The sequence below is a fragment of the Telopea speciosissima genome, chromosome 3 (genome assembly GCF_018873765.1).
Source record: "Telopea speciosissima isolate NSW1024214 ecotype Mountain lineage chromosome 3, Tspe_v1, whole genome shotgun sequence".
In the NCBI taxonomy this organism is placed as follows: Eukaryota; Viridiplantae; Streptophyta; class Magnoliopsida; order Proteales; family Proteaceae; genus Telopea; species Telopea speciosissima.
The window spans coordinates 70,967,139-70,982,286 of record NC_057918.1 but is presented as its reverse complement, the minus strand read 5'-3'; the positions used below and the strand labels follow the sequence as shown (position 1 = coordinate 70,982,286).

The window sequence follows — 15,148 nt, the reverse complement described above, 5'->3', positions numbered from 1 at the left end:
CAGTAGCAGAGCTTACGCCGAACAACTAGAGATGAGAATGCATACACCAGGCAGAAACATCATCCATCACCATTCATCATTATTTATTGAAGACAAGATTTGCAAAATCAGATAGCCTATCTGATGGTAACTTCTAATCAGATAGTGTGGAAAGAACAGGGTGGAGGGTGGACATTGAACGTTGTATAACGAAATGATTGTACAAATGCATATCAAGCTTCCCCCTTGTAGGCTGCAATACCCAGACCATTGTTTGAGTCCGGAATGAAAAGAAAATTACAGTTTTAAAAATATAACTCTTGCCAAAAAGGGGAGATTATGACTCCCATAAATTTTATTTTTTGGGTGAAAATTATCTACTCCCATAAATGGAGGAAGAAAATGAAATATATTGTTCAAAAAATCAGACAAGGGGAAAAAAATTCAATATTTGCAACGAGAAACAGCAAATCCGAGAGGGGAAAAAGAAACCTTACTTCACAATGTCTTTTCGTCTCTGTTACTTCAACAGAGCAAGCACACAACTCTTCTTATTGCAGAGACGAGGAAGTCATAGATCTTGTGCATAAGGTTCGGCATTTCTCAGTTCTCGTAGGAACTCTCAAGTTTGAAGTGGAGAAACACTTTAATATCATCTTAATTCTGGACTTTTTAAGTGACCGGTGCTCTTTGAACCTAACATGCATTTACAAGGGAGGATGAAAGTTTAATCAATCACCATGTTAGGGTTGATGTGAATAATTGAATTGCAATCTACAGTAGAGTCGGACATGATGGGTGGAAGGTGGGTTTTGCAATGGGTCGCGTGGGTTTTGTAGGGAGCAGGGTGGGGGCAGCAGTAGGGTGATTGTGAGTTGTGACAATGGTGGGGGTGGGGCGAGGGTAGGGAGGGAGGTTGCAATAGGAGTGGGGTGGGTTTGTAGGGAGCAGGGTGTGAGCAAAGGGGTTGTGACAATGGTGGGGTGGGAGCAAGGGTGGGAAAGGGGGTTTATGACGGGTTGGGGGTTGGGGGTTGGGGGTTGGTAGAGAGTATGGTGAAGGCAAGGCAGGAGGTGGTTGCGACAGGTTGGGGTGGGTTTGCAGGAAGTATGGTGAGGGCAGTGGAGAGGGTAGGGTGGGAAGGGGGGGTTGCAAGCAAGGTGGGGGCCTAGTAGGGGTTGCAGAGAAGGGAGTGAGGGAGAGATGAAATTGAAATCCCGAAACAGCTCCCCAGCTAGATCAGAATTTCGACTTTCTATTGTTTATCCTATATCCCATAAGTAGAGTGCATAAATCATATCAAACATTTTTATAAATTGAAATCATCCTCAGAAATCAAAATTGAAATCTAACCAAAAGGAAACTAATTAAGAGGCATCCATAATCAGGACACACGTCAAAATTTTTGATCAAATGGAAAATAGGACTATCGGACACGATATAGTTTAGGTTAGGCAAACCACATATCAAATAAATGACAAGCACTCTTGGCCTTGGGTGTGTGCATGCACATTTTTTGTACTCCAACCACTCCTGGGTCATTTCTTAATTTTCAACACTTTGAATTCAACCTTGTCATGTGAGTAAGGGATTTTTAGGTCTATAATAATTTATACAAAAATTTAACCCAATCTGATCTCCACGTTATAGAAGTAGGTAGGCAAACAACTAAAACTTGTTTATGTAGACCATGAAACCAGAAAACCCTTCTTGGTCTTTTATAAATAATACATTTATCTTTTCCGAGAACAAAGGTGCTTTCAAGTGCAGAACTAAAAGTTCTCTACTGACTCCAACTGAGAATTAATTATATAGAGACGTCCCATAATGATATTCCTTCTTTGCTTGTCATGATATATTAAGTTGACTTTGTTTCCAAATTTAGTAAAAAGAAAAAAATAGTGTAATTCCTACTCCCAAACATATTATGATGCAAAATGACCACTTAGAAAAACAGAAATTGCACCCCTGTTGATGTTTTTTTGCATGCTCTTATTGACCTTCGTGTTAGCACGGGCGTCATGTTTTTTGACACAAAATTCTTCTCCTTTAATAAAATTAGACATTTTCTTCTTGGATCGGATTCTTTCTTGTCATTGTCTTCCCTATTTTGAAAACCCTTTCTTACTCTTAATATTTAAGAAATTTTTTTGAATACTCCTACTTGAAGAATTTTTTAAAATAATACAGAAAACAAATCAAAAGAAGGTTTTGATTACAAATTGCTTGCATGTGGGCTATGATGTCAAGCAGGCTTGGCTTTCATGCTCCACATGATATCACCCTTACCATCAGAAAGGTTTAGGCTTAGTGTGTGTGTGAGAGAGAGAGAGAGAGAGAGAGAGAGATTGTGAATTCAGTTATTTTTGTTTTACTGTTGGATCTTGACTTCCATGCTAAATGAAGTAGTGAAATATACTTACGAAAAAAAAAAGTAGTGAAATAATAATAGACACCTTTTTCAACCTTATAAAGCGTGATATATATTATATATAGACCTAAATATATAGGTTAATTATTAATAAAATTTCGACAATTTATGAGGTTCTTGCAGCTCACTCTATAGTTTTGAATTTTTTACATGAAAACTAACTTGATCGATCTTGTTAATATGTACAAGTTATGTATTTTTTTTATTTTTTTTATTTTTATGTAAGAAATGTCAATTGTTCGGGTGTAGGGTTCTTAGACAATGGCGCAATGAGAATTGTAAATTAATATTGCATATATCTATATAATCTTTTATAGAGATGGAATTCTTTTGGTACAATGTATCAAACCATGTCCTCTTTGAGATTGGACCAACCCCCAATAGATAAACACATTAAAAAAAAAGTATACATCGATCACACCATTGAGTGTTTCTGACGGTATCAGGGAATTGATTTTATCAATAGAAAAACTCATATGTTCAAAGAGGAAAAAGTGTGTCAGGAATGTAAAAGGCATCTAACCGATTTACTCACATTGTAAAATTATTTCATTTAAAGCCAAAAAGTCTCTTCAACAAGTTAACATAAACAATAAGATGATCTCTAGACATTAAATATCAAGCATATGGCAGCTTTGATAACATCCAAATTAATGTGTGAATAGGGTTACTTCAAGGTCCCTCTACCTCATATGTGAAGCTTCAGCCCAATTAAAATTGGTCAAATGACAAAACAAACCATTAAAATGGTATCTTCGAAGAAGTAGGGGCATTTGGTGTCAAATTTGATTTGAAAAATTACCCAATTGGATGATCCATAGTTTTTCCAAAATCATAAGCTATTTTCTCTAGAAGAAGCAATTGAAGATATAATCTACACAAACACCTAAAATCTTCTTGATTGGTAAGCTGTTTTTGCCTTCTTGTGGTAAATAGGCTTGATAATTCATTCTCCATATGTAAAAGTTTTTATCCCTAGCTCTCTTACTCACGTACATAACATTCTTCCTCTTTTTTGCAAATCCTCGAAAAACATAAACGAAAAATAACATTTGGATTATTAAATATGCCCTCTGATCCTCTTTTGACACCTATGGATGTCTTCAAAGGAAGAAAATTATGGAGCATTTGCAAATTGCGAGGACAGATTGTAAGATTGACATAAGGTGGGCTAGCATAGTACTATTTTTAGTTTTAATAAAATTGGTTTATTGGTATTGATAAGGGTTACTTTAATAGTATGAGTCTAGTTTTCATGTGTAGACCTAAGTTATTGTTTCATTAATGAGAAGGAAACCTTAAATTTCTTGAAGGGTTGGTTCCTACTCTCACTCCTATAAATAGCTATCACTGGCCCATTAAATGAGCGACGTATGAAAATCTAAAGTGTTGTGGGAAAAGGGTAGACCAAACTGACACAGTTCGTGTGCAACGGAGATCATTCAGAACGGATTTGAAAGAGGACTTGATTGTTCTTCCACAATCGTGGATTCAGATACGCTAGTCACACTTCTGTAATTTTATCTATATGCTCTTAATCTCCATGAACGTTTTTGTGTTAGTTTTCTTTCACAGATTTGTAAAGACAATTGAATTTAATTAGTGTCATGGATATAAACTATATATATTAATTACTTGTTTTTTGTGCTAAAAATCAATAAAAATATAAGATTAAAATAAAAAGATGTACAGGATTATAGTCTAGATTGTTCCAGATTCAAAAAACAATGAAATCACTCTATGGCTAAAACCCCACCTTCGGCATTACCATCAGTAGATACTCCCTAATTAAGATGCTTCTTTGTCCCATCTTTTTTATTAATCATGTGCAGGTGTGCAAAAGGGAGTATAGTATATAAGAGAGGAAGATTTTAGTTATAAAAAAATTATTTAATCAAAATTATTAATGGTCCAATTAAAGTATGGCGAGAGACAATGTGGATTATTGAGACGGGTATGAGTAATGAGAAAGAAATGCATACTAGAATTTAGGGACTTTATATCTAAAGGATGAGAATGTCAATGACTGGTTATTAATGTTAGTTCTAAGCGTTTCATATCACTGGTTCCATTGTTAGTTCAGGCCCTTAACCATTGAGTAGTCCTTGTTACACTATATATGTTTCATTCTCAGTTCTACATAAAAGGTGTTATCTGTCTAATGGGGCCCATTCTAGTGTATGGGCGCTAGATTGGGCCAATCTAGTATGAAATAAGTTAAAAGGCTTGATTTAATGTGTTTCATTAGCTCTGGAATTTTTGGTGTATCAGTCAAGTACCTAACATTTGGTATCAAAACCAGTTACCACATCACGAGTTCGAGTCACGGAAAGGGCTACCTAGGAGAAGGACTATCTGGAGTAGAATGAAAGCCCTGTCAAGAAAAGACTACATGTTGCTAGGAAAAAATCCTAAAGCAGAATAGAGCCGCCTGGAAAGAACTACCTACCGCTAAAGTGAGAGCGAGAGCCCTCGAGGACAACAACAATGGATATTAAGTCTGAAAGATATTGATATTATTTCACACTAAAATGGATTCTCCAAATTAGAGAATATATAGAGTTTACATGAGAAGACCAGCTCACTGGACTTATACAAGGTAAGCTTACATGCAATCTTGGTGCAATATTAGATTTCAAAAAATACAAAGATTCAAAACTTGCAATCCAAGGAATGAATTCACATGTGATGATAAATCAATATCACATGTGAAAAATGGGGAATATGAGAGAGAGAGTGTGTGTATCGTTCAATACACCCCCTAGGGGTGTCAATGGGTCGGGTTGGGTCGGGCCTGCCCTAAACCCTAACCCAACCCTAGAGGCCTTAACCTAAACCCTGACCCGACCCTACCCTGCCAGGGCCAAGAAACCCTCAACCCAGTCCCGACCCTGCCAGGGTTTTTCCTGACCCGACCCGGCCCTGATTGACCCTGATAGGGTTGAGCAGGGTCGAGTTGGCCCTAATTGACCCTGTCTTGACCCTGACCCTGACCCTGATTTTGTCTGTAATCCCATGTGTCTTTAGGGCTTTTTTTGTCTTTTGCTTTTTAATTTTTTTATTAGGCCATATATATAAATACAGGGTCAGGTTGGGCCGGGCCGGGCTAAGCCGGGGATCTAAACCCTGACCCGACCCGACCCTGCCAAGGCCAGACTATAACTAAACCCAAACCAGCCCTCAGGGTTGAAAAATCAGGGTCGGCTCCAGGCCGAGCTCAGGGTGGGTTCGGGCCAGCCGGGCTCTATTAACACCCCTAACACCCCCTCAAGGTGGGGATTCGGGAACCCGAATCTTCAGCTTGTCCTTGAGAAATTGAAAGCGGGTTGTGCCAAGTGCCTTTGTAAGAATATCTGCGAGTTGGTCTTGAGTTGAAATAAACTGGACTTGAAGTTGCTTCTTGGCCACACGATCTCGAATAAAGTGAAAATCTATTTCGACATGTTTTGTGCGGGCGTGAAAAACTAGATTGGCAGATAAGTAAGTCGCCCCAATGTTATCACACCAAAGAATTGGTGTGCCAGAAAGAGGATAGCCAAGTTCACCAAGTAAGGACTCAAGCCAGATTAATTCAGCCAAGGCATCAACCAAGGCCTTGTATTCAGCCTCGGTTGAAGAGCGTGCCACCGTTTCCTGCTTACGAGATATCCAAGATACAAGATTAGTGCCAAAAAAAATGGCGAAACCACTTGTAGATTTTCGATCAAGGTTGTCACCTGCCCAATCAGCATCAGAATAGGCTTGCAAAGAGCGAAAAGCAGAGCGTTCAATGAGCAGACCATGAGAGCAGGTGTGCTTGAGATATCTGAGAATACGCTTTACCATCTGCCAGTGCTCAGAAATGGGTGAATGCATAAACTGGCAGGCCCGATTGACAGCAAATGCAACATCAGGATGAGTGAGGGTGACATACTACAGAGCACCCACAATCGAACGATACTCAGTAGGGTTGGATAGGGGAGCACCCCCTGCATCCGATGCCTTTTGGGTACCAGCCATGGGAGTGCGCATTGGTTTGCAGTCAATCATGATAGTCCAGAGCAATAAGTCAAAGATATACTGAGATTGAGACAAGTGCAGTCCCTTGGATTGAGTGGTAGCCTGGACACCAAGGAAAAAGTGTAAATTCCCAAGATCCTTGAGGGAAAATTCACCAAAAAGTTGTTGCAAAAGAGAAGATATCATGGATGGATCGCTGCCAGTAACTAAAATGTCGTCAACCTATATCAGAATATAGCACACATGGGAACCCCGAGTGCGTATAAAAAGTGAAGTATCAATCTTGGTACCATGAAATCCAAGAAGAAGAAGAAAATCAGATAATCGACGAAACCAAGTCAGGGGTGCCTGTTTAAGACCATAAATGGAGCGATGAAGGTGACAAACATAGTTCGGATGGTTAGAGTCAGTGAACCCAGGCGGCTGAAACATGAAAACCTCCTCTTCCAACTGGCCATGAAAAAAGGCATTACAGATATCTAATTGGCGGACGAACCATCCATGCAAGATAGCTATGGAGAGAACGCAACGAATAGTAGTTGAATCGTTCAATAATGGAAGCATGGTGGTCTATTATATGCCTAATGGGACCCATTCTAGAGTATGGGCGTTAGATTGAGCCAACCTAACTAATATGGGATAGGTTAAAAAGCTTGATTTAACACGTTCCATTTGCTCTAAAACTTTTACATATCCATCAAGTACCTAACAGAAGACCTCAGTGTGATAAGCTCAGTATAAATAATTTTGATGAGAAACACTTGCTTACCTCTTCTCTTAGGGTTTAAGAAAGAGAGCTTTCACCTCATCTTATGTAATAAATTTGTTGGCTTAACACAAGCTAGCTAGCTAGCTTTTCTACATGTGTTTGTGGAATGCATCACATTTGTCAATTTCACATCCTGATGATTACTGAGGAAGGCATAAATAGATTTTCAAGTTGTAGCAAATGTGGTCTGAAAAGCAACCAACATGCTCACCATATCGATGACCTTTTTTTTTTTCTTTCTATGAACTATGTCCATTAATTTCTTGCCCTTCACTGGCATATCAGGATATGTGCCTTAAGAAGATAAAGGCAACTTATCTCTCACAGTAGTGAAGCAGCCTCGAGGGAACCTACACCTAGCTAGCTTCATAAGATGATCATAACTACTCTAGCTTGGGCACCGAATCCTTTTGTGGGTACCTCTCTCTCTCTCTCTCTACAGGGAGAGTTTGTGAAGAAAGCAAGCATCTCCCTTGTGTAGTGTAGTGGTCCTATGTTGAACTTTTGTCTTTAACTTGCCATCCACGCAACTCATCATCATCCATGTTATATGGTTCAATAAAAAACCACATGCGCTCTCTTCTCTTCTCTTCTCTCTAGTGACTCATCTTGCTATTTCTTTATGCACTTTTGTAGTTAAGCATCCCTATTAGGCTATTACTACCACTTCTCACCTTCTTCTCCTTTCTTCATGCCTTGTTAATTATAATATTAACAACCATTAACTATTACTCCTCTCTGATTCAAAACAACCTTTCTACGTACTCAATGAAATATATAAAATTATAAAAAATAAAAAAATAAAAAAAAAAACTTTCTGTTCAGCCTCTATTATATATATATAACATGGGGTGCTGTTTTTTGGGTAAGATGCAGGGGCCACGCCGTGCGCCAACCAATGAGAGCATACAAGATGATAAAGGAGGCGGAATTTCTGCCATACATGGGAGGCATGGCAGTCATTTCGACCCCTATTGTGCATGGGTGTGGCCCCTGCGTCCCAAGCAAAAAACATTCTTCCATATATATAATATGGGGCACTGTTCTCTGTGCTTGTGTGCAGGCTACACCCAGGCACATGTGGGTGGGTGCAATGACCACCTTGCCCCCTGGGTGGTAGGCCCATGTGTTTGGGCGCAACCTACGCTGCGGCACAGAGAACATTCTCTCATATAATATATAAGTAGTTTTCTGTCTGAGAGTGTGTCCTATGCCAGCACCCCCATGAGAATGGATCATCTGCACGTACCAACAGGTGAACGTACATCTCAGAGCCAATCACATTTTAATTTTGTTTCCATAAAAACCCCTCCTCCGCTTGTAATAATGGCAAAAATAGGACAAGTGGTTGGCTCTCACATGTACGTTCACTTGTTGGTACGTGCAGAGGAATTGAACTCCACCCCCATGTGTCTATCTCTCTCGTCAAAATAAGGGGGCAGAAGTGTCTTTTCAAATGGAGAGAAAAGAGATCGACTCATGGGATTGCAGGCATAGGCCACACTCTCATATAGAGAACTTTCTCCCATAAAAAAAAATATATATATAATATATTTTTTTTTTAGCAGACATGCATGGTTGAGCTAAATAAACTTATCCTTGGAATGCACAACTCAAGGAGAGAAAATGAATGAATGCTAGCTAAGGTACAAATAAATTAAGCTTCACTGCTAATTAATTAAGGGGCTTAATTTATTTATTGGTCAAATTTATATCTCTAGGCTATACCTTGAACCTTCTTCATATTCCACTCTTGGGTTTCAACTCCACATCGTCAATATATATATTTAGGATAATATAAGTGGTCTTAATTTCTTTGATCATGAGACAGAATCCTTTTAACACATGGAGACTTTTCATTCGCCGGCCGTTTTATTTATTTATATTTTATTTCATTCACCTAACAATTGTCGCCGCGCGCATTTGACTCCTCATCCACGTTGTCTATAATTGATCCAATCAAGTTTGTCTAATTTACCAGTCACTAATAAACTAATTAATTGAACGAAATAGTATTACTATCTTAATTAACAAGACTTATAATAATTAATCGTCGTGTTTTATTAATATATCTGTAAAGTGCATCTTCGAATATTATATATATGTATATATAAATAAATATTATTGGTGGGGGTGATCATGATAATGGTGCTCATGAGGACTAGTTGAGGATGATAAGCTTTTCTATTTAATCTTCAAATGGGTCTTTTTGTCTTACACTGATGAGCTTGAGAAATGGGTGGTTATATTTTGAGATACTTAGAAAAAACCATAGGAAGAATATGTGGTGTAAAACTAAAAGGGCGTAATCAGTGCACAAGACCCCTGTTATTGGCGAAGCCTAATCTCAGTCTAGAAAGTGTTCTGGTGATTCTTCGATAGGTTGTTTCACCTTCGAAATGCGTCAGAATGGTCTAAAAGTACATACATCAGTGTCATAGGCTATTGACCCTTGTAGAGCTTGTTGAGACCTTCGAATCAATATGTATTTCGACATATGTTGGGTTTTGGTCCAAACTAGACCGGGTGGGTCTTTTGGGTCTGTAAGGGCAGTTTTGTACCTTTTTGGGTTAGGGTTCTCTTATAAAGTGTCCTTATCTCTTTGAGAGTGGGTGAGATTTGAGGATTTGTAATTTTTCTTCAGAGAAATAGTGAAACTACAGTTCTATCGCTCGCCGTGGATGTAGACTACCTACTTGGGGGTGAACCACGTAAAAGCTGGTGTTGTATGTTTGTGTGTTTGTCTTCTCTTTATCTTTGTTATCTTCTGTAAAATCGACATTTTTGGGTGTTGTTTTTCTAACAACTCGGTTTGGGGAGGCTCATAATGTATATAACATTACCCCTGCTTACACAGAGAGACTGTTTTCAGACTCGAACCCATGACCACTTAGTCACAATGGAGCAACATTTACCGTTGCACCAAGGCCCACCCTCAATGTGGTGTAAAACTAAGAGTTTAAAAACAAAACAAAAACAAACAAACAAACATTGAATAAGAAAGATTCCACTTTGATGAAGTCTCTTTCCCCCTTTACAGTCTTTTTTGGTTATATATTTTATCTAACCTTTATGTGAGTCATGGAACATAGATTACTTGTCTGTGGGCTGTTACACCCGGAAAAGAACGTAAAGATAAAAAATAAAAATAAAAAAATGGTGAGACATTAATAACTCTTTCCTCTTGTTCTATTACTTAAAATAACCCTAGAAACTCTCTGAGAGAGAATCAATCAAAGTCTTAAGGGCAGTTCCACCCGACATGAACCATTGCTTCCTGTTTTTGTATTTAGTTGATCGATGCTTCTTGAAAGAGTAATTTGCTTATGGGAAATGTTATGATACTTCAACCTAAAGCCCTTTGAGGGGGTAGTTGGGATGGTAAAGGGTCCAACATCTCAGAACTGTCCAAGATCAGAATATTTTCTTTGTCTAATCGTATTTCATACATTAAACAGGTAATTACGTTGAGTTTAATTAGGTGTATACATAGCTTTGGTTAATGAAAATGCCAATCATCCAAATTAATACAATGTAGAAAAAACATGAATCTAAAATGATATAGAAAAGAATGAAAATCGTGAACAAACATTCATAGAAGGCATACAAGGATTTACATGGTTCAGCAATATGTAGAATAGGGTTACAGTCGTTCATCCTCATACCTCTCTCAAATTGATTACAGAGCGCCTGCCCCTACTTCCATGTGCGTCCTACACACAACGGGATGCGCAAAGACCGCCTTACCCCTATCCGAACGCCTTACCCAAGCAGGGGTAAGGTGGTCTTTACACACCTCGTTATATGTAGGGTGCACATGGAAGTAGGGGCAGACGGAAGTAGAGGATGTCAATACGAGAAAGAATCCTCGCTACAAATCTATAGTGAAACCTTATATAGGAAGTTTACCAAATTAACCATATAGCCCTAAAAAAATTCTAGGGGGCCGGGCTGCAACCCCTGCATGGAACCGCCAATAACGAAGATTGATGTGTAAGGTGGGCCAATGCTTCTGGTCCTCGAGGCCGACAGCTTCTTAATCACCGGTTCTTCGGAGTCAACCCACTTATGCAAGTGATGGAAAACAAGACATCATACCCCCAACATACAGATCCCAGTCGTTTGACAGGTAGAGTTTGACGATCTAGATTAAATGGGTTGGGTCAAAGTAATCAAATTTTGGGAGTAGCTCTTGTTCTAAATACAATTCCCACAGCTGTAGAATCGAATCCATGAAGTACATTTTTAGTTTATGACTTGTTGAACAGAGTGACATGCCTGGCTGCTAATAAAAGAAACATATCTTGAAATTTTGGATTAGTGGTGAAGAAGAAGCTGGACAACCAGGGAATAAGACACCCAAAAGATTAACAGAGTTGAAAGAGCTGGCTTAGAACTGGCCCTTGTAATCACTTCCTTTCTAGTGAAACTAAAGTTTTCTTGGGCTGAACTGCAAACCAGAAACTTTGAACCCACCCATATCTAAAACTAGTACAACTAAATTGTACCAATCCTCCTCTCTGAGCTCCATTACCAGATCCTTGTGTTCTACTATTAATTTTATAAAACCATTGGCTATGATGTCCATCACCTGTTTGAACCTTGAACTAAACCAGATTGACCTTAATTTCTGTGGATCGAAGTCCAGGAAGGCTCTGAAAGCTATGGTGGTAAGTGAAGCAACTGTTCTGTTTTATTATTTATATATTTTTGTCCTTTATTGGTTTAGGGGCCCAGAAAACACAACGGAATAAAGAAGTTTGTGGAAAGGAGAAAAGGAGGAAAAAGCAACAAAAGAAACATGGCCTCTTGTTCTCTGAATAATCATCAATTGAATTCAGATAAAATATGGGTTTGCTTAGCAAGCACCATGTGCTTGATCATATTTAATAACAAAGTTAAAACTAGTGCACTACCAGTTGAAGTTAGCCATGAATGAACCTAATCTGACAAAACTAAATAAAGAACTTAAAGCCCCTCTCTCTCTCTAGAGTCTTCTCATCCTTACTGATTCACCAACATGCTTATTATCATAATTTAGAGGTTTTACAGTCTTAAGGAATGAAAGAGATTTTAACTTGGAACCACATTGTAATGGCTTGGAATCTACATTACCAAAATGGTGATTCCAACCCATCCCAATAAAAAAAAAATAAGTGATTCTAATCATTTGAGTCTCAACTCTCAAGATTGGAAGTAGCTAGATATGGTCCATGGATCTCTTCTTTTTCACTTTTCTGCTATAACCTTGATGAGGTGGTAGAGTGTCCCCTTAGCTTCTCAAAGGCCATGTGAAAAAGGTATAAGAAAAGCCAAATAAGTTATACCTGTGTTTTGAATTGATTATTATTAATATTTTTTTTCTAATCTTTAGTATAAGATCTTTATAGCAGATTAATTCAATGACAATTTATATTAAGGTCTGCTCAAAACTGATTACGATGTTTCGATGATCTATGATAATTTTTTATGATGATGATGATGATGATGCCTTCCAAATTAAAGTAAAGCTATATAGGTTGTCCCTGAGATTACCTCTAACAAAAGACAAGGAATTAGGCTGTGATGTGAACCATATGAAGGCTTTCTGTACAAGTATCTACATTTATGGTATTAGGCCTATTCATTAATCTGAACAATTCAATTGGAACATTGCTTCTTAAAAAGCCAGATCTTTGACTTGGCAGCTGATGATCGATCAATCGATCACAGATCACACATAGAATGGTTACAAACATATTAGACCTAAATGTTTTTATCTACTGGATATGACACATGAATGGTTAGGATCTGAGTCATGGGTTCCACACACAATCATATCTATGTTCTTCCAAGATAACTGGACTTTTTTGCATGATGGAACTAGCATATTCTTCATTCACAATACAGATTATAATTCCAGATTAGTTTGGGTTTTAAACTAGTTGAATCTCTTTTTCAATATTGATGTTTTGGCACAGAAAATGTAAGAAGAAATTGAGAAATCCTCATATTAACAGGTCAATCACCATGTTAAATTCAATGGAGAAAGTAAAAGGTGAGAGAAGGACATGTGGGGTGTTTGAGAAGCTCACATGATCACTGGAAGAAAACACCACATAAACCCATAAAAGCAAAGGTGATTCTGAGGTTTGTTGCCATTCTTCCAGTCCCTTTCATGGAAGAATAACTAAGGCATCAAAGAGAGATGAATGACAGTTATGCCGGACCATATGAGCTGTAAGGTTTCCATTGGTCCTTGACTTCTTATAGAAACTTTGAGTATTGGCAAGCACGAATGTGAGGTGGAAGGTGTTAGCTTTTCCATTTCAACCAGAGATCCTACTCAGATGATATAAACTAGGCTTCACTAACAGATGGTGGGTCCTTATTTTTTTAATGATGCTTAACAGAAACCTGTCACATGAGCTGCCAAGGTTAAATATTTATAGCATAGACCCTTACTTTGCATCATTCTCTTTACATCTCTTCTTCACTTTTGCTTCTTCTCAACTCTTCCTAGGATGGAGGATCAGTTTCCCAAGATGGCAAGCTACATACAGAAAGAATTGCCAGCTTATGTTCATGGAATGACAACCGGTATACGGTGGTCGATGGAACCAATCACTTGTCAGGACGGCGGTGGTGGTGCAATAAGGTCTTCATCGCCTTCATCGGAGTGTAGTTCCTCAGCTGATGATGCTGCTGTTGCTCCTTTGAACAATAATGCTGCAAAATTCAACTCTCAAGTTATGGTAACAGAACAAGGAAGCAGGGCATTTGCTTGTGCTGGTTCTGTAACAAATTCTGTGAGACCAAGTAGAGTTGATGACATCCATCGAAGCTTCATTCCTGTAAATTTCATAGAAACATTCCCTGAAGTAACTCAAATCTCCCAAGCACCTTCACCTCCATGTTCATCACCTACTGCTTCAAACCTCCCGAATTTAACTCTGTTTTTGCAGGAACCCAATACCATAAAGGGCAGCACACATATTTCCAATACACTTGGTAAGGATCAGAGGTGTCAAACCATGTCATCATCACAGAACCCATTGATCCCTGTCCATGATCTTCATCAGATTCAGCTCCAATCCGGAATGGAATGGCTCAAGATCAATCAAAATTTTATGCATAGCACATCGAAAGGCCTCGGAGACCATTGGCTAGGAGCCACCAAGACACAGCCGATGAAGTACACCGGAGGAAGACGGGTGCAAGATCATCTACTCCAGAAGACTTCATCTCCAGGCAAGCTGTTCAGAGGGGTGAGGCAAAGGCATTGGGGGAAGTGGGTTGCAGAGATCAGGCTACCAAGGAATAGAACAAGGGTGTGGTTGGGGACATTCGATACAGCCGAAGAAGCTGCTTTTGCATATGACACTGCAGCTTACAAACTAAGGGGAGAGTTTGCGCATTTGAATTTTCCAGACCTCAAGCAGCAACTCAAGGCCAATTGTTCTCATGGTAGCACTGCAGCCCTTCTAGAAGCAAAGCTACAAGCGTTCAGTGATCAAAAGAAAGCCACTAACCCACCACCATCATCCTCTTCATCACCAAAGAAACGTATATCTCAGAGTTCAAACCTCAAAATCTTGAGCCAAAAACCAACGAGAAAAGAGTGTTCATTTGATTTGGAGAACAGAATTGGCTCTGAAGTGGTTGAGATCAAGAAGACTCAGGAGTTATTATCAGATATGGATGCAGTTCTTTTGAGTAGAATGCCTTCCTTGGACATGGACATGATCTGGGATGCCCTTCCAGTGTCTGATTCATGACAATGAATGTCAGTTTTCTGTTTCAAATTTCAAATATTGAATATGGTACAGAATTATGTTAAACTGGGTTGAGAATTATAGTGAACCCCATCAGATATGAAAGTTCAGATATCTGATCTTCAAGTGGGTATGTTTGTTAATTTTATCTTATAGCTCAATGTTAGTAGGAAGATTATGAGTTTTACTTTCACTATTGATTTCCAGATTTTGGAT

At 38.7% G+C, this 15,148-nt stretch overlaps 1 protein-coding gene across 1 annotated transcript; it reads left to right on the top strand.

The window, feature by feature from the left end:
* Positions 1-13,350: 13,350 nt before the first annotated feature.
* Positions 13,351-15,148, top strand: LOC122653748 (ethylene-responsive transcription factor ERF062-like). Its single transcript, XM_043847684.1, has one exon. It carries the CDS (start codon positions 13,682-13,684, stop codon positions 14,933-14,935), a length of 1,254 nt encoding a protein of 417 aa, XP_043703619.1. The 5' UTR covers positions 13,351-13,681; the 3' UTR covers positions 14,936-15,148.

Excerpts from the sequence above, each read along its gene's own strand:
- LOC122653748 (XM_043847684.1), top strand. The coding sequence starts at position 13,682 with ATGGAGGATCAGTTTCCCAAGATGGCAAGCTACATACAGAAAGAATTG.